This window comes from Puma concolor, chromosome D3 (genome assembly GCF_028749965.1).
Source record: "Puma concolor isolate L17-30 chromosome D3, mPumCon1.1.hap2, whole genome shotgun sequence".
Taxonomy (NCBI): domain Eukaryota; kingdom Metazoa; phylum Chordata; class Mammalia; order Carnivora; family Felidae; genus Puma; species Puma concolor.
The window spans coordinates 92,382,780-92,404,655 of record NC_141678.1 but is presented as its reverse complement, the minus strand read 5'-3'; the positions used below and the strand labels follow the sequence as shown (position 1 = coordinate 92,404,655).

At 50.1% G+C, this 21,876-nt stretch overlaps 1 protein-coding gene across 12 annotated transcripts in view; it reads right to left on the bottom strand.

Moving 5' to 3' along the window:
- Window positions 1-21,876, bottom strand: part of ZNF236 (zinc finger protein 236) — a 109,120-nt gene that overhangs the window by 65,282 nt on the left and 21,962 nt on the right. For 11 of the 12 annotated variants that reach the window (XR_015242668.1, XM_086683252.1, XM_086683242.1 and 8 more), the window contains 6 exons: window positions 16,948-17,126; window positions 14,600-14,724; window positions 14,136-14,308; window positions 11,679-11,822; window positions 8,972-9,175; window positions 7,791-8,019 (listed from right to left, as the gene is read on the bottom strand). Coding sequence is in view for 11 of the 12 variants with exons in the window: in XM_086683252.1 (XP_086539378.1) it covers window positions 7,791-8,019; window positions 8,972-9,175; window positions 11,679-11,822; window positions 14,136-14,308; window positions 14,600-14,724; window positions 16,948-17,126 (1,054 nt within the window). In the remaining variant the exon portion in view is untranslated. Of the gene's footprint in view, window positions 1-7,790; window positions 8,020-8,971; window positions 9,176-11,678; window positions 11,823-14,135; window positions 14,309-14,599; window positions 14,725-16,947; window positions 17,127-19,725; window positions 19,870-21,876 lie in introns of all 12 variants that reach the window. The other variant, XM_086683250.1, reaches the window with a different exon arrangement.

Sequence of the window (21,876 nt, the reverse complement as noted above, 5' to 3'; positions counted from 1 at the left end):
AGACGCCTGTGGATTCGTCCGGGGGCCAGAGCGCACAGCCACTGCTGTCAGAGAACTGCAGGACAGCAGGAGAGACAGACAGACAGACAGGCTCCTCTAGGACCCTCTCCAAGGGCCGCTTCAGACGCTGGACGAAGGCCCTGGCGTATTCTTGCAACGGAAGGTGTGCCCAGAGGCCGCGGGTGCACACAGAAGGTGCAGTCCGGAGGACATACAGTGACAGTCACAGAAAGTCATTCTGCTTTCTACTGGAACATGAAGCTGAATACAAATACTCAGACTTAACTACTGTTCAACAACGAGCGGGGAGACGCTCATATCTCAGGATCCAAGTTCAGATGCTGAATCTACAGAGAAGACTTCAAACGAAGCAAAGCAGCCCAAGCGTGCCCTCACTTTCTGTTCCACAGCGTCTCCCTACGTGGCCCCAGCCTGAACGGCCGTTGTCGTTCACGCCGTCTCAGCGGCAGACGGGACTGCGAGAGAGGTTAGCACCACTGGACCCTCGCGGCCTCCGACTCAGCCAGTGGGTCGTGGAGTGACGTGGAAACCAGAGGCCGCAGGATCCTCTGACAAAAGACACCCTGTGGGAACAGCGCAGCCCGCACCTGGCGGAGGCAGGACACCGAATCTTGCACAACGTTGGGACACCCACTCGGAAGTGACAGGCCAGTGTCCTGAGGTGGGGGGGCCGTTAAATAGGCTGCTGGGCCATACGCCACGGGACCGCTTATTTGGAGTCGTACACAAAGGGACAGACTCTTGGTGAAGTGGACCGCGCACAATTTCTGTGTCCAGTCCCGCGGTCTACCGGGTTTCTCAGCGATCGGCGGGAGGACGCCTCGGACTTCCTGGCCGGATTCCCGGAGCGGGAAATGGAGGGGACGGTCACTGGCAGCTGGCTGGGCCACATCAATGAGGCAGGGAGACAGCAGGAATGCTCAGACGCAACCCCAGGCGCTAAAACGGGCCCCGTGGCAGCTATGGGCCTTGAGCGCGATGGCACCTGCTCTAACGGCCCACGTGGCTCCGGGGCAGAGGCCACCGTGCTGGCCGGCTGACAACCGGACTTGGGATAAAGCACGTGTGTTTGGGAGCGAGGGGGGAGGAGGAAGCCAGGTCTGCAGGGAAGAGGGCACGGCCGGCACTAGTGCTGTGTGCGACCGAGTCTCCCGGACCCCGCGGCTGTCCCCTGGGCCGGGCCCCCAGTCCCGCTGAACCGGCGACCCCGCGCTGCCCTGAGGTAGGGGCAGTAAGAGCGCTGTCCTGCCACCAGACGCCCCCCGGCCCCCGTCTCACGGTGCTCCCTGCCCACGTGGCATCCCAGAGCGGGTGCTCCACGGGGAGGGACGCAGGGACCACCGGGGGTTTGCTCTCCCGGGAGATCCCCGAGGTCTCCGAAGCTGCAACTGTCCAGGGAGCAGCTATCACCGCCAAAGCATGGCATCCTTCCCCTGCCGGCGGCCCTCCAGGAACCGGTGACGGTGGGACCGATGACCTCTTTCTCACGGAGGGCACCCTGAACAGGAGACGAGATGCGCCAGAGCTCTCCCGGGTATGGCAGGGTGGCGGAGGAGGGCGACCTGCCCTGTGAGCGCCTGTGCAGGTGCCGACAACGAGACAGCTGCGGGGCCAGCCGGAACCTGGCACCCAGGCGGAAAGGCGGCAAGCATTTGGGAAGGGATCTGTCCCTTCCGCTCCTGGAGAGGCTCCAGGTCCCCTCAGAAGAACCTTCGCTGGCGCAGATGAGGAAGGCAGGCCTCCCCGGCGGACTGAGCCAGCTGTGGATGTGCCGGGGGGCCGGCAAGGCTCTCTGCTCCACAGACCGTGGGACACGCGGCTGTTCCAAAGCGCATGTGGACCGCACGGCTTGCCGGCGCTCCCCTGCCCCTCGTAGAGGGGTGCGCTCAGCAGGGGAGTCCCCGCTTCCGTCCCCGCGTGACCCACTGCCCACAGGAGGTGCCGTCCATTCCATCTACCTCCCGGCACCTGCTCGGAAGCTGGGGCACAGGTCCCCCCGGGAGTTGGTGCCTTCTATCGACCAGATTACAGGCGCGGTGATGCCGCACGAACCCTTGTGTTTGCTACTTCTGCTCACCTCTGCTTCATGCAATTCTGGAGGTGCTGCTCTGAGGAGAAAACCACCAATCTGCTGCTTCACAGAGGAGCCACGTTGCCGCCCGCAAACCGTCACTGGGTGAGCTGGGTCAGGGCAAGCAAGGTGCGGGGACACCGTCCCCGAGGAACAATCCGATATCCAGACCTAAGTGCACAGAGGACGTGCTCCCGGACCGCTCAGGGCCGGTCCGAGTCAAGGGTGGAGGAGCCGGCCAGCGGCCTCGCGGATTCTGACCCCAAGGGCAGCGCCTCTCTGCGTGTTTCCCCAGCACCCACAGCGGGAACCTCGGAGCCGGCTCCACGGGTGTGCGCGGCGTCCCTAGAAACAATCCACCCGGAAGGGAGCCCACAGTGCGCGGTGTTCACCAGAACACCCACCCTCCTCTCGGGGAGCCCTGCAAATAATTCACGAGTTTTCGCAAGCGCTCCAGAAGCCTGATGCGGAAGTCCTTCGAAGTGATGCAAAGGTGTCTCCCAGAAAGCAAAGCCTACGGCCCGTCTCCCTCCTGCTTCGTCCCAGGAAGGATCGTATAAAGAAAGAATTTTCTGTGCTGGTCACACTGAACTCTTAAACACTGCTTTGAGCTTACTGCAGTGTCCGTACTATAACTTTCTGTAAAATGGGTGTTTTCCCCAAGTAATGCAGGTGAGAGACAACCAGAGAATTTGCTTACAAGCCAACTCAGATCACTGCATACAGAAATGCTGCTAAAACGTTACAGACCTATCCTAGTACCTAGAACCTTAAACTTCATTTACCTGACTCCTTAAGGCCTTTACAAAGACCACCACTGTTGAAAACTGTACTGTTTAAAAACTGCTGGATATAAATGTTTAAAAATTTTCCTGTATGTGTCTGCACACAAAGTAGGAGAAGAATACAATGATCAAAACTAGTTTCTTCTAGAGAGCAATTACATTTCTTCAAGTTGTTTTAAGACCAACGTACATTCTATAAAAAGGAACGGTTTCATACGCTGATTTTTTTTTTTTTATTTATTTTTTTTTTTTCCAAACGTTTTTCATTTATTTTTGGGACAGAGAGAGACAGAGCATGAACGGGGGAGGGGCAGAGAGAGAGGGAGACACAGAATCGGAAACAGGCTCCAGGCTCCGAGCCATCAGCCCAGAGCCGGACGCGGGGCTCGAACTCATGGACCGCGAGATCGTGACCTGGCTGAAGTCGGACGCTTAACCGACTGCACCACCCAGGCGCCCCTCATACGCTGATTTAAAAGTGAGTACCGGTTATCCATTTTTTTTATTTAAAAAAAGGCATATTTTCTTAAGTGAAATTGAGAAAAAGAATATTGGCCAAGCAAATTCAAAAATGTGTAATAAAAAAACACAATAGAGGGAAAACATGAGAGAGGGAGGAAAGGGGGAGAGAGAAAGAGAAAGAGTCACATCAAAGCCCAAACAGAAGACGTGGTTTGCTTCCCATTAATCAATTACTGTGATTTACCACCTCACAGATTAAAGTAGGAAAACACATGATCATAACAACAGAGGGGAAAAAAGGCATTTGATAATATTCAACATAGAGAAGAAAATAAAAAGCCTTCTTACTAAACCAACAATGGAAGGCAGCTTCCCAAATTTGAGAGGATCTAAGAAAAGCCTATAGTAAAAAGCCAAATCCAACTGTGAAACGTTAAAACCAAACCCCTTAAAAGGCAGGAGGCAAGAGGCAGTTCTCATCTGCATTATGTAGGGACCACCCTCCCTACTTTGTCTACTTAACACTGTGGCAGAAAAGACACCTTAAGGAGTGTCGGATATGGTATTCAAAACACATATAAATAACAAAGAAGGGGCACCTGGGTGGCTCAGCCAGTTAAGCAGGTTAAGCATCCGACTTTGGCTCAGGTACTCAGTCCTGATCTCCCAGTTCATGGGTTCCAGCTTGCTGACAGCTCAGAGCCTGGAGCCTGCTTCTCATTTTGTGTCTCCCTCTCCCTGACCCTCCCCCGTTCATGCTCTGTCTCTCTCTGTCTCAAAAATAAATAAACGTTAAAAAAAAAAAATTAAATGTTCAGTCTGCATACAACGTGAGCTATGTGTCAACAGAAGTTAACGCTAGAACCTTTTTAAAATAATTTTTGATACAGAAACACAAGTGTGATGAACTGGTCACGATGACCCTCACCGAGGCCTCCACACGCTTCACTCTATTTCCGTCAGTGCTCAGTTCTCGTCCCTCTAACTCACAAAAGCTTTCACCTTCTCACTGTGGTCCGCTGAGCTCTCCTATCTCTACATCTGTAACAATACGCCTCTGCGACCGAGACACTGCTTTCGACTGCCGCACACCGTCCACGCACAGACTCCGCTACACCTTAAGCGTCTGGTAGCTCAGTGTCCTTTTTAATACTTGATGGTGTGTTATATTTAGTACATAACGGGGACTCAGCTCAAAACCAGACTACCATTCAAAACAATAAAGGTCTTAAGTAAAGATAATATTCATATTTGGGGTGCCTGGGCGGCTCAGTCGGTTAGGCGTTCGACTTCAGCTCGGGTCACGATCTCATGGTCCGTGAGTTCGGGGGCCCCGCGTCGGGCTCTGTGCTGACTGCTCGGAGCCTGGAGCCTGCTTCGGATTCTGTATCTCCCCCTCTCTCTGCCCCTCCCCCGCTCATGCTCCGTCTCCATCTCAAAAATAAATAAACATTAAAAAAAATTTTAAGATAATATTTAGATTTAATTACAAATGGCAAATTCAAAACAAAACCTGAAGAAAATCCTCTATACTCTGAACCTTACCATCAAAGAATTGTACACAAATGAGATAAATCATGGAATTTTCAAACTAAATTCAACTACGTCCAAATGAATGTTTTTCTTTTTAAAGTTTTTCTATACTGTATTATATGAAAAGCATAAAACAATACAAAATAACAAGCAACGTATCTGAACGATGAACCCAGAAATCTTCTTTATTCACAACACAGACCATCTAAAGAGAAAGAAAAGGAAGAATAAAAAGAAAATACCACTCTCTTGAATTACTTTATGTAGACATAAAACTCCAAATAAGCTCATGCGTGTTATTTTTAGACAAAGTATAATGGTTGCAAAAGTTCTTACCAAGAACAAATTTCTACTTTTTTCTAAATGTTTGCTTATTTTGGGGAGAGAAGGCAGAAAGAGAGAGAATCCCAAGCAGGCTCTTCACTCAGTGCAGAGCCCAACATACTGCTCGATCCCAGGACCCGAGCCCAAATCAAGAGCCAGGATGCTTAACCGACGGAGCCAAGGTGCCCCAATTCATACTTACTTTTTAGGCGGCTATAAAAGCCCTCAGGTATCAGAGCTGCAAGCACTTAGCAGACCTCAAGCAGCAAAATAAGAGAGCGGGACAAAGACTGCTACAGGCAGCTGAGAACAATACGCACGCCATAATAAATGCAGTTTCCAGGGCAGATGAACTGAAGCCCACAGGTCCTGCAACGGGTCAAGCAGATGCCGGCCTATCACAGCACAGAGCAGGGGTCAAGTTCACGGTCCTAAGTCATCAAGAAGAGGTTAAGATTTCAAGACCTTGCTCTGGTGTAAGAGGGTGAAATCTCTCTGGCCTTAGGAAAGACGTCCACACGGAGCAGTTAAACCACTGTCATACCTAAAGGAATAAGCTGCCAGCTTTTCAAAACACCTTTCACTGTGACTTCTAGAGAGCCAATAACTTATAACAAATTTCAAACTCTGTGAAGTTTTAATAATGATTTATATGTCACAAGTTTTACGACAAATATACAAAAAAGCATATTAAATTTTAAATTAATAGGCAAAATACCTCTTAAAATAACCAAATTCTACTAAAAACATTCTCTCTCACAAAACTAAATAAATCAAATAGTGACAGCTTTAGATGGAGTGTGTTCAATCTGGAAATATATGGTTAATTATGAGCTAGCAACAAAACCTTGACTCGTGAGGTCTCCTCAGGACGACAACAGCCCTCCCCTCCCTCAAACAGGTGTTTGCAGAGACAGTCCCTATGCTAGACGTGTGCTCCTCCCTGAAAAGTGTCAGTCAGAAGAAAGAGCTTTTACATCAACCCGTCTCTCAAGCTTCTCTCAGCACACGAAGAAAACAAGCGCCAGCTCCAGCTCGTCCTGAGGATCAGTTTACCGAAAGCGCAGCAGAACTGCATAACCTTGCTCAGCGGTCTACACGTGTATGTGGCTTACTCGGGTCACATCCCGACAGACGGACGCACTGTATGCAAGCTCTCCAGGAGGAGCACCGCATGTGACCTCACGGCCTCTGGAGCCCCACCCAGCACTCGGGGCAGGAGAGAGCGCGGTCTCCGGGCCCAGGGCCGAGTGCCTCCCTCCATCTGGGGGGCCTCAGTGTTGTGGGGAAGCGAGTCTGGAGAAGCGTGTGCTGCCTGCGGCCACATCACAGCACCTTGGAAGGTTCTGGCACAGTAACCGGACAGTGGCCGGTGCTCTCTCGCAGAAGAGGTTTCACGGGCTGTGGATTTCCAGCAGCTTATTGGTGCACATGAAGCAGATACTCAGAAATGCAAGGGGAACTTCTAACCCAGAGGCTTCAAACAGTGAATAAAAATACGTGGAAATGTGCTTTTTTTCCTTCCCTCCTGTCTGGACAGCGGGGATCCCCGGATGATAAACCGCTTAGAATTCAACCTCCGGTTTTTCACTTGGGGCCGAGGGGCCAGATCAAGGGGAAGAGGAGACTAGAACCACCGTGGTCTGTGGGCCGAGAAACAAGGATTTTGTGGCCACATGTCAACACTGAGAAAACGCGTGTCAGGAGGCAGCGTTAACAGATGAGCGCTTTGCCCCTCAGAGAGCACCTGCTCCCCAGACTCCGGGAGACATACAGTCGGTCCCCAAGAAAACACTTCTGTGGGAACACTCCTGCCCCAAAGACAGAAACCTATTTCCTTCAAGAACGATGCAGGAACGCCTGCTCCTCTATGAAGCCATGCTGAGCCCCGCGGGTGCTCAGGAACGAACAGAATGTCGCTACAGTCTGCGCGGGGGCTGTAAGGGCCAGCGCTGCGGGCACTGAGCAGAGGAAGGGCAGGTTCCGAGCCTCCACAAGGAGGCTGCATTCGTGCCGGCCTCGGATGGCCTCATAGGCCTGCCGGAGCTCTCAGGGACGCGGCGGAGAAGGAGAAAAGAAGACACTCCCGCTGAAGAAAGGCCCGTGGCAGAGGATGGCCCTTGAAAAAGAGTGTGACTGTTTCAAACGCCCAGGGAGCCAGCATCCCGAAGACCAGGGAGGGAGGCCGCAGAGGCATGGGGGCCGGCTCACAGAGAGCTCACAGAGAGCTCACGGACCCACAGGGCGAGGAGTGAGCGCGGACGGAACCGGCAAGGGTCCAGCCTGCGGGATGGCGGTGCTGTGGTGGAAGGGAGGACTGGGGTGGCCGAGAGGCTGCTACATCAAGGACAGGCAGAGACCGCCGGGGTAAAGCCCTAGGGGCTGTCGGGAGGAGACACCAATCACAGGGAGAAAAGCAGCCTAAGTTTTACAACTGTCGTGGTTTTGAAATATCAAACAAACAGGCTGATACTACCAGAACTTTCAACAGACCTATCGCCTTTGCGAGAAAAAAAAAAAAAGGAGGCACGTTTCTTAAAAGATAAGCACTATGCCAGCCTAAACATCTCGGCCTTAACGCATATGAAAATTACCAGGGAGAAATGGCGATTTCTTCTTTAGAATTTTTTTTTCTTTTTTATCCAACTTCTCTGGGCTTTCTTGTTCTTTTTCTGGCTCTGCATCGGCGGGGGGGGGCGGCTCACTTGAGGCGTGAGGCGTGTCCGCGGTGGGCCCCTGCGCGGAGGGCGTCCTGGCGTGGCTGGGGTCGTGAGCGTGCGCTGCAGCTGGAATTGAAGACAGCCCACTGTTTTCTAAGGCTTGCTGAGACAGAACAGAACTAACAGGTTAGGAGGGGTGAGGCCCGAACCCGCCTGCCAAAATCAATCACAGAGATGCAATAAGGCTCGCCCACAGAATTCTAATCCCGCCCCACGAGACATAAAACTCTATACGCCGCCGATCATCACTTGTAAGCTCGACTCCCAACTCTAGGAAGCTGATAACTGACATCTCCCCTCCACCCAGAACACGGTACGGTAAAATTAAAAGGAACTGAAGTTAATTCCTTATTAGACTTTTAGGAATTTTACCTCCGACCACGTTGGTTATCTCCAAACGGGTCTGGGACTCGCTGTTTTCAGTTACAGCGAGTCTACCCAAAAGTTTACGTCGGTTGTCATGCACCCTGAGATTCTTTATACCAACTCGTCCCAAAATGTACAGAGAGGAGACAGGTTAGTTGTTACAGCAAGTAACTAAATAGGGTGGAGAAGGCAGGCTGTCTCTGTTGGCAAAGGAAGGATCTGAGGATACAGCTGGCCTGGGGTGAAAGAATCAGAAAAGAGCACTTTGCCCCGATTCGTTCTGCTGCTCTCCCACCGGAGCGTGGACCATCCACATGGCCGAGGAGACACGGGACTGACTCTCTCGAAACAGTTAACACGGGAGCCTCAACAAAGAACGAAGTATGTCTTAGGCCTCCGTCAACGGGGATAAATACAGGAAGGTTCTGAAAAGCCTATTCATCTCAAGTAAACCGTTCATGGAGAAAATTAAAGTTTTAAACTATTTCTAAATGTATGCATTAACCATCTAGGATTCCGCACTGTCCATAAGCAACTCAATAAGAAGGTTTTGTTGCGACACAACGTTTTCAATTAGGACGCATCTTTATTGATGATTCCTCCCTCTGACAAGCCCCTGCCTATTTATTTTTTGGTCCCGAAGCCCAGACGCAGATGAGCACGGACAGGAACAGGCAGATGCGTCTCACCTGTAAAATGTCCTGGTTGATGCCCACTGTGATGCTGAGCTGCTGGCCGGGCTGAGGGGGCTGGCTGGACTCAGCCGGCCCCGGCTCGGACAGCTCCAGGAGCTGCTGGATGACATCGGTCACCGCCTGGGAATTCTGCTGACTCGACGCGGACGTGACGTGGACTTCCGTCTGCTGGAGAGGTAACGTCTGAAACAGTGTGGCCTGAAACGCAGCAGTATTGTCGTTGAAAACATAAGAAGCACATTAACTTGTACTTCAATTTACAAGAAAAAAGAACAGCACCTCTTCCTTACGACCATTAAAATCTAACAATATCCCAAAGATAAATGGTAAATAAAATGTCTCACTGATTTTTACGTGAGCCACAATACTGGCTGTTAAAGGAACGTATTCGGTGAATTGTTCACCTCACTTTTTAAATTTTTCTAAGCGGCAGGAGAGACCATCAGTTCAAGGTGGGGGTTTGAGCACAGGGTTACGAAATAAAATAAGAGAGAAACCACTGTGGCCAAAACAGTTCAAGACATTTCGGGAAAACACGTGCGCTAGAGGAATAAATGCGCAGTGAAGCTACAGACAAGAATATCCAAGCAGGGACCGACCTGATCACCCAGAAACTCAGGAATCTGAAACGCCACACCAAGAAGAGGGTGGAAGTCAGAGACACTCGTGTGTGCGGTGCCATCAAGGTGGACACAGGACGCCACACGTCTGCCAGAATCGACAGGGCACACGACACAGAGCGTGGACCCGAGTCACTGCTAGCACAGCAGCGCTCGCTCATCCTCTGTGACAGACGCGGCATGGAAACGCAAGGGGGCAGCAACAGGGCGGCTACGCATGGGGCTGGTGGGGTACACGGGACTTCTCCACCTTCTGCTCAATTCTCCTGCAAACCTAAAATTGCTCTAAGAAATCAAGTCTATTAATTAGAAAAAAAAAAAAAAGATGATGGAAAACTACTTAGGGCTGCCGGTGAGTCCCTTGTCTTCCTCCACAGAACAAGTGACAGGCACTTACCCTGAGGCAACAGAAATGGGGGATTGTCTCTAGAAGGGGCAACAACGGGGGCACCTTGGGAGGATCAGGGCACCTTCTTGGCACTTAGTCCCCCAACTAAACAAAGTCTGCGTTCTGCCCCAGGGACCCCAAGTTTAAGAGCTGGTTCCCCGGTCAACTGCATGTAAAGTGGCTCTGGAGGCCACACAGCTCCATCCCACACGGGCTCACTGCTGCCTCACTGCGCAAGACGACAGCACCACCGGCCACCGGGAGCCACAGGCTAACTTGACGAGGGCAGGGTGGGCAGTGGCCCTGGGCAGGCCACTCAAGGAGCAGAAGAGAACTTTTAAAGGAAAATGCTAACTAGGCTTCCCAGGAAACCTCACCAAACCAGAAAAGAAAGAAGCAATCAGATGGCAAAGGAGCAGTCTCAGAATTTAAAAATCTTAGCAGCTGGAGCGCCTGGGTGGCTCAGTTGGTTAAGGATAGAACTTCAGCTCAGGTCATGATCTCTCGGTCCGTGAGTTCGAGCCCCGCGTCAGGCTCTGTGCTGGCAGCTCAGAGCCTGGAGCCTGCTTCGGACTCTGTGTCTCCCCCTCTCTCTGCCCCTCCCCTGCTCGTGCTCTCTGTCTCTCTCTCTCTCTCAAAAATAAATAGACATTTAAAAAAAATTTTTTTTTTAATTTAAAAAACAGCCCAAAATAGACATTTGAAGACTTAATCGTTAGTCTCTAATTGTTCTCCAGTTTCAGAACTTATGGACAACAATCCCCCTGATCAGGGGTAAGGTGAGGAACCATCCCACGCCGCAGATACTGCAGAAAAGAGAAGAAAACACAAAGCGCACACGAGGCCCTCACGTTCAGTGAGTGTCTACACTGGCAGGAGGCAGGTGCTGACGAACACACACTAACGCTTCCAAGATTCCTGGACGCAGCGGGTCTGCGGTGGTGGAAACAAGCCTACGCTTAGATCCTGCCATAGAGGCAACAGACCAAGGCCAAGCTGGAGATTCCTCCCAAAAGTTTGTGTGTCAGACAACTTTCAATACGTGTACTGGAAGATACAACTTAGTTTCCCAAAAGTCCACAGTCTCAGGAAAAAATTATCACTGTCACGTCAGACATGGAGAAATCTTATTTGGAAAGGATAACTGATTCTTAAATTATAATAACATAGGGATAGAGATCATTCAATAATAATTGTCAGTAGCACTGTAGGAATTACAAAGTCAGAAATTAATGATTACATTTTGTCCTTTTTTCACTGGTTCAAATGACAGTCCATAAGTCAGGGTCATCTGGTATCATTCTGAAGTCTAAAAAGATTGATTTTCTTTCACTAACTAAAAAAATAAGAAAGCAGCCCTTACCCGCTAGAAACTTTCATAGCACTTTATGGCATTACATAATTTTTTTTTTATGTTTTTTACAAGTGGGGGAGGGGCAGAGAGAGAGGGAGACACAGATTCTGAAGCAGGCTCCGGGCTCTGAACTGTGAGCACTGAGCCCAATGCAGGGCTCGAACTCACAAACCACGAAATCAGGACCTGACCCGAAGTCAGATGCTCAACCAACTGAGCTCCCCAGGTGCCCCGGCACTAAATAATACTCTTAAGTAATATTCAATCTTAAAGGTCAAAATTAGGATGACAGATTTCGGTAAGAGATTATCCTCTTATCAGCCAGCTTACTAAACTCACCGTTAACACATGCGCCGTCTCTGCAGAACTTGCTGGATTCTGTGGTCCACCCATATGCATCTTGCTGATATGAGTGTTCAAGCTACCCAAACTTTTAAATACACAACTACATTCTGTACAATTATAGGTAGGGCCATTCTTGACCTTAAGGAACAAAAAAGGAAAAAATGTTTTTTACAATTGACAATTAGATAAAAATGTTTAAATTATAGCCAATCTAATTTACCGTTCTATTGAAAATGACAGAAACAGCCTAACCATTTAACATTACCTCCTCATTCAAATTAGACAGCTCTAAAATCAATGACCCAATTCTTTAATCAATAATGCCAATCTGAGATTAATTGAAATTTCAGTCTTTTCTATAAATCAGGACACGTTTGGAAGTAAGAAGTGTTCAGTTATTACAATTTGGTAAAAATATCTGACTTACACTCTCAGTTCTTAAATGGCTAAGCACAATGTTCAATTAGAAAGGCTACACAGTTGGGGCCCCTGGGTGGCCCAGTCAGTTAAGCGTCCGACTTGGGCTCAGGTCCTGATCTCACGGTCCGTGAGTCGAGCCCCACGTCGGGCTCTGTGCTGACAGCTGAGAGCCTGGAGCCTGTTTCAGATTGTGTGTCTCCCTCTCTCTCTGACCCTCCCCAGTTCATGCTCTCTGTCTCAAAAATAAATAAACATTAAGAAAAAAAAAAAAAAAAGAAAGGCTACACAGATATAAACATCACCCTAACTGAGCCTTTAGGGAGCTCATACACACACGTGAGGACAGATGGTCACCCAGTGTGTACATTTTTCATCACCAATTCCAATATTCCACATCAGCAACTACTTTCTACCACTGTGACGTAGCCAGAAGTGGGCACCAGAGATAAGGAGTGATGTGGAGGGCTTTTCCAAACTCAGGAGCTCTGGTGAGCACCTCACAGGGCGGCTCGGGGTCCCAGCGAGGTCTCTCTGGGCACTACACAAGTGAACGGTCATCCCGAAACCTCGTCTGGGCAGAAGCAGCTCTGGGAGAACGCCGCATGCAGGCCACATTTATTCTTCTGCGATCTACAGGAAGCCTCACCTCACGTTGTTACCACCTCACTAGCATTTACGTGTTCTTCCTCATGTTTCTGGGTCTGAGATAATAAGCCTTGGTTTTTATTTATTTATTTTTTTTTTAATTTTTTTTTTCAATGTTTATTTATTTTTGGGACAGAGAGAGACAGAGCATGAACGGGGGAGGGGCAGAGAGAGAGGGAGACACAGAATCGGAAACAGGCTCCAGGCTCTGAGCCATCAGCCCAGAGCCTGACGCGGGGCTCGAACTCACGGACCGCGAGATCGTGACCTGGCTGAAGTCGGACGCTTAACCGACTGCGCCACCCAGGCGCCCCAAGCCTTGGTTTTTAAAAGTAACTCACCGCACACGGAAGTCTGAATCTGTTTATAAACTACGTGAAGGGTGTAGGGTTTTTTTTATTTTAGTGATACTTAAGACTTCATTCCAAGGAAAATAAAAAGAGACACATTTGATTTTAATATGAGTTTTCATTCTGGGGCACCTGGGTGGCTCAGTCCGTTGGGTGTCCAACTTCGGCTCAGGTCATGATCTCACGGTCTGTGAGTTCGAGCCCTACATCGGGCTCTGTGCTGACAGCCCGGAGCCTGCTTCAGATTCTGTGTCTCCTTCTCTCTCTGCCCCTCCCCCATTCAATCTCTGTCTCTGTCTCTCTCAAAAATAAACAAACATTTAAAAAAAACAAAAAATTTAAAAAATACATGAGTTTTAATTCTGCAAAAGTTACACAAAATAAACAGATCCTGGATAAAAGTATTTGTGTCGCTTTAACATTTATTTATAGTCTACAATTAGACTATAAAAACACCAAATCATGATAGTCAGTAAGAACAAATGTTAACCTGCTTAAGAGATATACTTCCAGAAGCCTTGCAAGTCGGTAAGATCTACAGACAATAAAAAATTGTCAACATCAGTTTCACTGAAAGAGTTAACACGGAGGGAAATAAACAGACCAGCGGTCTGTCTGACAAAAAATGCGAATGAGGCCACATGTAAGTTTAGCAATAATAATAATAATAGGAAATATACTTTTTTCCTCAATCTGTTTCTTATCTTTCAATTTCTTACACTTCAGAGTGTCCGTGTTTCAAGTTTGCTAAAGGGATGACACAGGTTAACAATCACAACTAGCAAAGGTATGATGATATTCAAACATTTATTCATCAGAGCTATGACAGTGCAAGGCCACAAAGGGATAATATTTTATGTTTCTGCCATATCGGCCTAAAAGGTTTCCATCTACAGGTATCTGTTTCTTGTTTAAAACAAAGTCTGCTCTGCACCAACCCTAAATCTAGAAAAGAATGTCTCAGGCTCACCCATTGGCTCAAGAGCCGCGCAGCGCAGCCCCGTGAAAACCACACCCACCCACGTGCGACGTTTACCTCCGAGTGAACTCTCTGCACGTGTGACTGCAGATTCCCTTTCTGAGAAAAGGCGGCAGGACAGAAGGCACAGGCGTGGGGTTTTTCACCTGTGTGCTTGATCATGTGCGTCTGCAACGCCCCCTTCTGGTTGAAAGCCTTCCCGCATTCACTGCATTTAAACGGCCTTTCACCTAGGGAGGGAGAAAAATGATCAAAATAAAATTCCATAGTGTGGGAGCCCCGGATGAGCGAAGAGAGAAATACGTTCCGCCAAACTCAAGACCCAAAACCTATCTGTCCAGGCAGAACGCCGCCCCATAACTGTAGCCTCATATATCTAACGACCTAGTCAACATGAAGACCACGGGCACACGACAAAGGATGAAAAACCAAGATGATCTTCCAGGTCTAGCTGGCTCTAGAGCACTCGTTCTTTCCTTAAACCACCTCATAAATCACCCAAAAGTGAACGTACTTCATACCTGTGTGTATCCTAATATGCCGAGTTAACTGACTTGGCTTTTGAAACGTCTTTCCACAGTGTGGGCACGAGTACGTGAATCCACTCCTGTCGATGTTCCGATTGTACGACCTTGTACTTGACACCCTAGTGTAACACGGGGGGGAAACACTCATGAAGTCATCTCCTTTGTGTTACAATTTCAAAATTCAAATGCTACCGGAAAGTGTGGCGGACTGGTGGTCAGAACACACAGCAGTGAGAAATCACAGAGGAGTGTGCGTATGCACACACACACACACACACACACACACACACACAGGTGCACACATACATGCAGTTGTTTTGTGTGTTCATTACCATAAAATTCATTTTTTGCTACATAATGAAACGATAAACTTCCTTTTGTCTTGTTTTCTTGGGGGCCGGGGTGCGGAGGTCAGAACGTCCCTTGTGGACAAAGCTTTACCGTGACGGTCAAAGGTAAACAGCTCTATGCTGCCAAGTGTCCCTCCATCCTCCGGTCTCCCGCTGTCAGTACCATCGAGACGGGGCGCCAGGGTGGTTCGCTCATGATCTGGGACAGGCATGCCTACCTGGAAGGGCTTCCCACTACCCTGGGGATAAAATCCTCAGCCCAGGATGGCCTCAGCGCCACAAACTCTCCTCCACAGTGGGCTCCCAGACACCAGGCTCCCTTCTGCTCTCAAACGCAGAAAACTCACCGCTGCTGAGTTGCGGTAACTGCTCTCCCCTTGGCTGCAGGTCCCTGCCCTGGACCCAAAGGGCCCTCCTCATCGCAAGGACCCCTCCTCACAGCGGCTCCCAACCCACCGCCCTTCTCCGCTCACTTGCTCACTGCCTGCCTCCCTGCCTCCCGAGGAGTAGATGAGCAGTCCTCACGGAGTGTGAGGACGAGGCTGTCTGTCTGTCCAGTGTGTCCCTCGGCCCCAGCAGACTCAGAAGCCAGCGTGGCCGAGTGCAAGCCCACCACCCAGTCACCCTTAATCATCTCTCCAAAACCCTCCCAGACACATCAAAACCGCCTGCGCTAAAACCTCATCAGAATAAAACTCTAGTGTGACGGGGCACACGCAGCACGGCTCAAACGGTGACGTCCTCGCTGGGCTCTGCATCTTCAACAACGGGCAAGATGGAGGGAGCGGGAAGGGGAAGAGAGCTCTGACCCCACATGGGGTGCAGGCCCCACATCCAAACCACAGCGCCCGAGAGGATACACGAGCCCTGCCGAGTCCGCGGTGCACACACTTTATTTACCGCTGCGGACACTCTGGTTGTGGCTGTAGTTGTTATTTAAGGGTCTGCATATTCCCTAAGCTTTGGGGCTGGAACGGTGGCGAGCCAAAGTGACAAGGGTAGGTAACAAGAAAACGGACGCTGGCTCTCAGGGTCTGGCGGAGAACTCCGCTCCGCGAGCGTGACACGTAAGCATCGACACCAGGCCCCGGGAGCACAGGCCGGGAAGAGCCCGTCTTCGTTGCATCAAGAAAGTGAAATTGCAACAAGAATACACAATCAGGAATAAATCGAACAGGAAACTTTGAAAGAGGTGTTAAGTTTTACTGGAAGCAAATGCACACTCATGCCGCCAGCATTATGAGCCCTGAAAGCAGACGATGAGGGTTTGATTCCTTGACACTGGAAACTTCGGCGCTGTGCAACCGTGGGAAAGTAACCTGGTCCTGGAATCTCGGGTTTCTCATCCGCAAGGCAACCCGGTCTTACAGGGGTGCTCGTAATGATTAAACTAAGCTTTATTTATGTGTTTTTATACACACGCTAAGCGCAGTGTTCAGAACATAAATGTTCTAAACAGACGGTATAAATAAAGCGATTCATGAAAAAGGGTGCTCATCTGAACCCTGTTACTTACCTGTAAAAACGTATTGCCAGGATCTTGTTCTACAACTTTTTTTTTTTAATTTTTTTTTTCAACGTTTTTTATTTATTTCTGGGACAGAGAGAGACAGAGCATGAACGGGGGAGGGGCAGAGAGAGAGGGAGACACAGAATCGGAAACAGGCTCCAGGCTCTGAGCCATCAGCCCAGAGCCTGACGCGGGGCTCGAACTCACAGACCGCGAGATCGTGACCTGGCTGAAGTCGGACACTTAACCGACTGCGCCACCCAGGCGCCCCATACAACTTTTAATACTCTATACTAGCGAAAAATCTCTACCCGTACAGCCTGCTGCCTATTTAAAATTTTTGCTCTAATCCGAAGCAGGCTCCAGGCCCCGAGCTGTCAGCACACAGCCCGACGTGGGGCTCGAACCCACGAACTGTGAGATCATGTCAGCCGAAGTCAGACGCTCAACTGACCGACCCCCGCAGGCGCCCCGGCTCATACCTAATTTTATAATGAGTCTTCATGTGCTCCTTCAGCTGTGATGACGTCTCAAACTCCTTCCTACAGGCCTTACAGGTGTGCACGCGGCTCCCGGCCAGCTCCTGGCGGTGCTCCTCCATGTGGATGGCCAGCTGGCTCTGCAGGGTGAACTCATCCCCACACTCCGAGCAGATGAGGTTCTGCAACAGCAAAGACCATTCGTGAGCAGAGCAAGCGTTTCAAAACCATCACTTCTTACAAGAACTGGTGTTGGGAACAGTCAATACACAGATTACACTTTCCTCTGGAACAAGCACGATTTCGCCTCAAAAAATACATCATTATGTCCAAATGTGAGTATATAAAAATAATCTTTATTGGAAGTAAAAGAAACATAGGGAAAGGGATGAGAGAACACTGCCATTTTTGGGCAAAGTGAACGGCTTCCAATTGGCTGTTGTGACTGGCATCTTGTCCTTCTGTGCTGTGGACACATTAGAGAGGCAGGACGACTTCACCTCCACAGAAGGGTCAGGACACAATTTAAGATTATAGTTTAATAGACTACCTTAAAACAAAACAGCTGGCAAATTTTTAAATGGAAACATTTCTCATTGTTGCAATTTGTTTACAGGGAGTCTATCACAGAAAAGTCTGGGACTCTGTCCAGACCTGGCTTGCTCCGTACGTGAAACAGGTGTGGTCTGAACAGTGCCGTGAGGACGTATAAAATACACACGGGATTTCAAAGACTTACTGCAAAAAGCAAAGAACATAAGACAGGTCAGTAACTTTTAATATGTGAATAATATTTTGGATATATTTTCAATACAAAATATACCAAACTAAAATTTCTTTTTTTTTTTTTCTTTTGTAGTAGGACTACTTAGTATACATTTTAAATCAGTCGTATGTCAATTAGGTAACACTGGTCCAGATGTTCTGGAGTTGCGTTGGTTCACATGAAGCCTGCCAGTTACGAGCCACGTGCATTTGGGTGTTAACCACTGTGTGTGTGAAACACGGATGTCAGTAACACCTGACCTCACCGGTACTCTAAAGACACCGCATAGAGCGCAGCACAGAGGAAGAACTCAGCATGACACGAATCAGTAGGGGCTACTGACTGAGCACGAGGTTTGATTAGCTTCCCCATTCAGAGTTCCTAATACAATTTTTTAAATGATCCACAAAATAAACTGTCCCAGCAAGGGGGAAAAAGTGAGTGTAACCCGTCAATGAGCATAAACTATTGCCTCCAAATAACAAAACATATAACCATTTCTTTCAACAGACTTTCTTCCATTTACTATACATAATGGCCCTGTGGATGTGCGTAAACCCTATTAAAATGAGCTGGTTCACTGACACTGAGAGCATCCTTAGCAGGAAAAGACAGGGATGAATGGAATATATTGGGCAACCCCATAATGATTTCAACTCAAAGAACTTTAAGTTAGTATTCTTTTATAATAATTTAAGGAAATAAGGAACTACCGAATCGTTAGCATCTTGTTGATAGTAAGAAAACTCTCTCCCGGAAACTGTCAAAAAGAAAAAATACACCTAATTTGCTGCATCTTTTAGAAAACGCTCCTCAATTTGTATGGCAAAATATTCACGTTCACTAAGGACTCCCCCGGGCCTCCCATCTTGTCACTGTGAAATAAAACTTGACCCCAGCACTCTGCCCCGTCCTCACCTTATTCTTTTATTGCTCTGGCTCAGACCCATCCTCTTTTGACTCACCTTTTTGCCAAATGATCAGAGTAGTATATTTTAGGAGAGCTCTATGTTTGTCAGTTCTCTGAGTGAAAACTCTGGTTATGCAGTTTGCTCATTTGGTAAAAGCAAGGGCAAGAACCACCCCCCGGGCCAAAGCAAGAGGCCACGCGATGGAGAGCGTCATCATGGTCTCTGCTTCACGCCGGGAAAGCCCAAGGAGCCAGGACACGCCTTCCGCCCTCCCGCCAGCTGGCGACACTTGCAGAAGCCTGACAAGGAGCCTGCCCTCGAGCCACGGAGGACACCTAAGGGTCTTCTCACCGTGCCGCATTCTCCATAGTCAGAGCTAACGGCAATCTTTGAGGCTAGAAGTGACGACTGCTTCCTCCCCTAGAACAGACCCTTCTGCGTAGTTTCCCTCACTGACAAGTGGCAAGCAGAAATCGTCAAGAGAAATGCATGGCATTCTAATCAGCCTCCACCTTGCTGAAGACAGAATTTTTACAAGTCAGGGTATAAAATATGATAATACTAACTGCCTTGAGACCACTCCCCCTGTAACACCTGTCCTTCCGTCTCCCCAGCCCTGGGGCCACCGAATGAACTTTCCCTGCCGCCCCATCTCTCAGTCACGCGCTCACACCCTCCAGGCTCCAGCATCTAAGGCTGCTGTCTGCCCCTGGCCTTCTCAGGTGCCTCTGGGATTTCTATTCCACGGCTGAGCCCTTCAACTGCGTTCTCTATTTCAATCACTGCATTTTCCGCTCTATCATTTCCCTTTGGCTCTTCCATTTTTTTCATTTATTTCAAAACCATTCGTAAAGCAATTTTAGGATGGCTGCTTTAAAATTCCTTCCAAATAATTCCAACAGCCAGGTCATTTCAGTGTTGGTATTTGCTGTCTTTCCTCGTTAGAGTTGGAACTATCGAGGCTCTTGGTCTGCTCGATGACTTTCAACTGTATCCTGGACACTTTGGGTATTATGCTGTAGACTCCAGATCTCCGCTTATCTTTCAGCCCGCAGTCACTCTGCTTAGATGCAGCACAGGAGCAGGTCAGAGGCAGAGGCTCACCTCGCAGGGCCCCGCTGACCCCACGGGTGGAAAGCCCAGGGCAGACTAGTCCTTCCTGCGCCAACTGGTTCAATGTCGCTGCGGCCAGGTGCGGTGAGGCTCAAAGGACACTATCTGGGCAGAGAATCGGACCACTGCCTGCACCTGCCAGACAGAGTATGGGAGGTCAGGTCCCAGCCCGGCTCCACGGGCACCATCAGGTGGGGGAACCTGGGTGCCGCCTCCGACCAGGGGAGGGCTGCGGGATCAGCTCCTACATATTCCCAGGCGGTCACGGGATCAGAGGGCCATCTGTTCCTGAGAACGGGGACGGGGCGTGGTGAAAGATCACTGGAAGCCTTGCCGAGCGGGTTTTCAGTTGGTATTTGGCCGGAGCAGGATGGGCATCGTCAGAAAGACTTCCCACGGTGGCCACTCTTTTGCCGGTTTTGGCTACGGGGAAGCAGCTTCCATCTACGGTGTTGGCAGGGGCACCAGGCTCCTCCAGCAACCTGCCCAGGGGGAGGGGAGGAAAGAAAGAAGCCGAGGCCCGCCCTCCAGCTGCCTGCCCTCCGCCCACCTCCCCCGGCCCTCTCCACCCGCGGGTTCCCCCTCGTCCAGGCATCTCAGCCGTGAGGGGGCCTGGGACGAAGGGCTTCTCCGTGTTAGCTGGATTCTTACGGCCTATTTCTGCATGTGACTGACTACAGGACTTCTGCCTAGAGTCACATTCATACACCATATTCTTCTACAATCACCCAGAAATACAAACGTACCGCACAGAGAAAGGCAGCCAAAACCGTATTACTTTCACATATGTGGGAAAGACAGAGAACTGTGGTCCAATACCTAGACTTTCCTTACACAGTAACAGATTTCCTACCCGACCAAATACTCCACCTCCCAATCCTGCTCACCCACCACCAGCCCGCGTGAGGACCGTGCCTCTCGGGAGAAGCCCTCTTCGTCCTCCTCATCGAACCACGCGACAGGGTCACCTCAAAGAGAGAGGAGGGCAGAGGGGGTCCTGGACAGCGCGGCCCTGCCAGCTCTGAGCTGCACGGGGCCAGACAGGTGAGCGATGGATACAGAACCCAGATGGAGCCTGATACAAGCATTTAAGACAACGAGCTCCCTCCTTTTCACGTAAGGCCAACACGTTTCTCACACCTGAAGTAAGCACAGCAAACCCTTTTTCTTGTGCCCCTGGAAAGCCCCCCAGACACAAATTCCTGCCCGGCGTGGGGTTACTAAGTCAGGTCACCGAGTATCTGCCTCCAGCTTCCGGAAGCCTTCTTGGCACACACAGGGCACCCACGCGTCCCTGCACGTGCCGCAGACCTCTCTTCCCCGATGGTGGCCACCCTTCCCCTCCCGCCATCCTTCACGATCCGAGACCGGCTGCTATACTCAAAGACAGGAGCCAGATCGCAGGGACAGCAGCAAGAGAAACGTGGAGTCCCCTCATCTCAGGAAGACACGTCTCTCAGAAGACTTTCTAGAAAAACCGTAACAGAGTCGGAAAGTACGGAACATTGACATTGTCACGGCCGTAACAGTAAAAGGCAAAGACGCTGAGGGTCAGGTGGGACCAGCTGCCTGCAGGCGGGGCCTCGTCTTGCAGCCTAACAACAACTGACACGAGGGAAGTTAAACCGTAGACCGTGATCAGAGGGAAGGACGGTGAGCTCCACTGGGAGGAACCACCTGGGAAGGGATACGGACGAAGCGTGTGCAAGAGAAAATACGACCAACGGACGACTCTGAAAGTTACGTACGAGGAACTAAGAACTCCTGCCAGCGAGAGGCGACTGTCAGGGTCCAAGCCGACTGCAAAAGGCCACTCCGAAGAAGCGCTACAGGGGAGCACGGGGAGTGTGGCCGTCGGGGAGCCGCGGGTGGCCGCGAGGGGCCAGAGCGGGTGGCCCGGGGAAGGCACCCCGGCCCGCTTCGCCCCTGCCTGAGTGATCCTGCAGGAGGAGCCACACACACCCCAGCCCAGACGCTTTCTGCCCACAAAACACGGGCTCCAGAAGCACTAACCAGGCTGCACACAGCCATTTGCTCGCACCCAACACACGCTGGCCCGTTCTCAGCAACGAGCCACGCGTCACCTGCACCACCGCCCCGCTCGCGTCTCTCATCAGGCTCCACTCTTATCGCCCGCTCTGT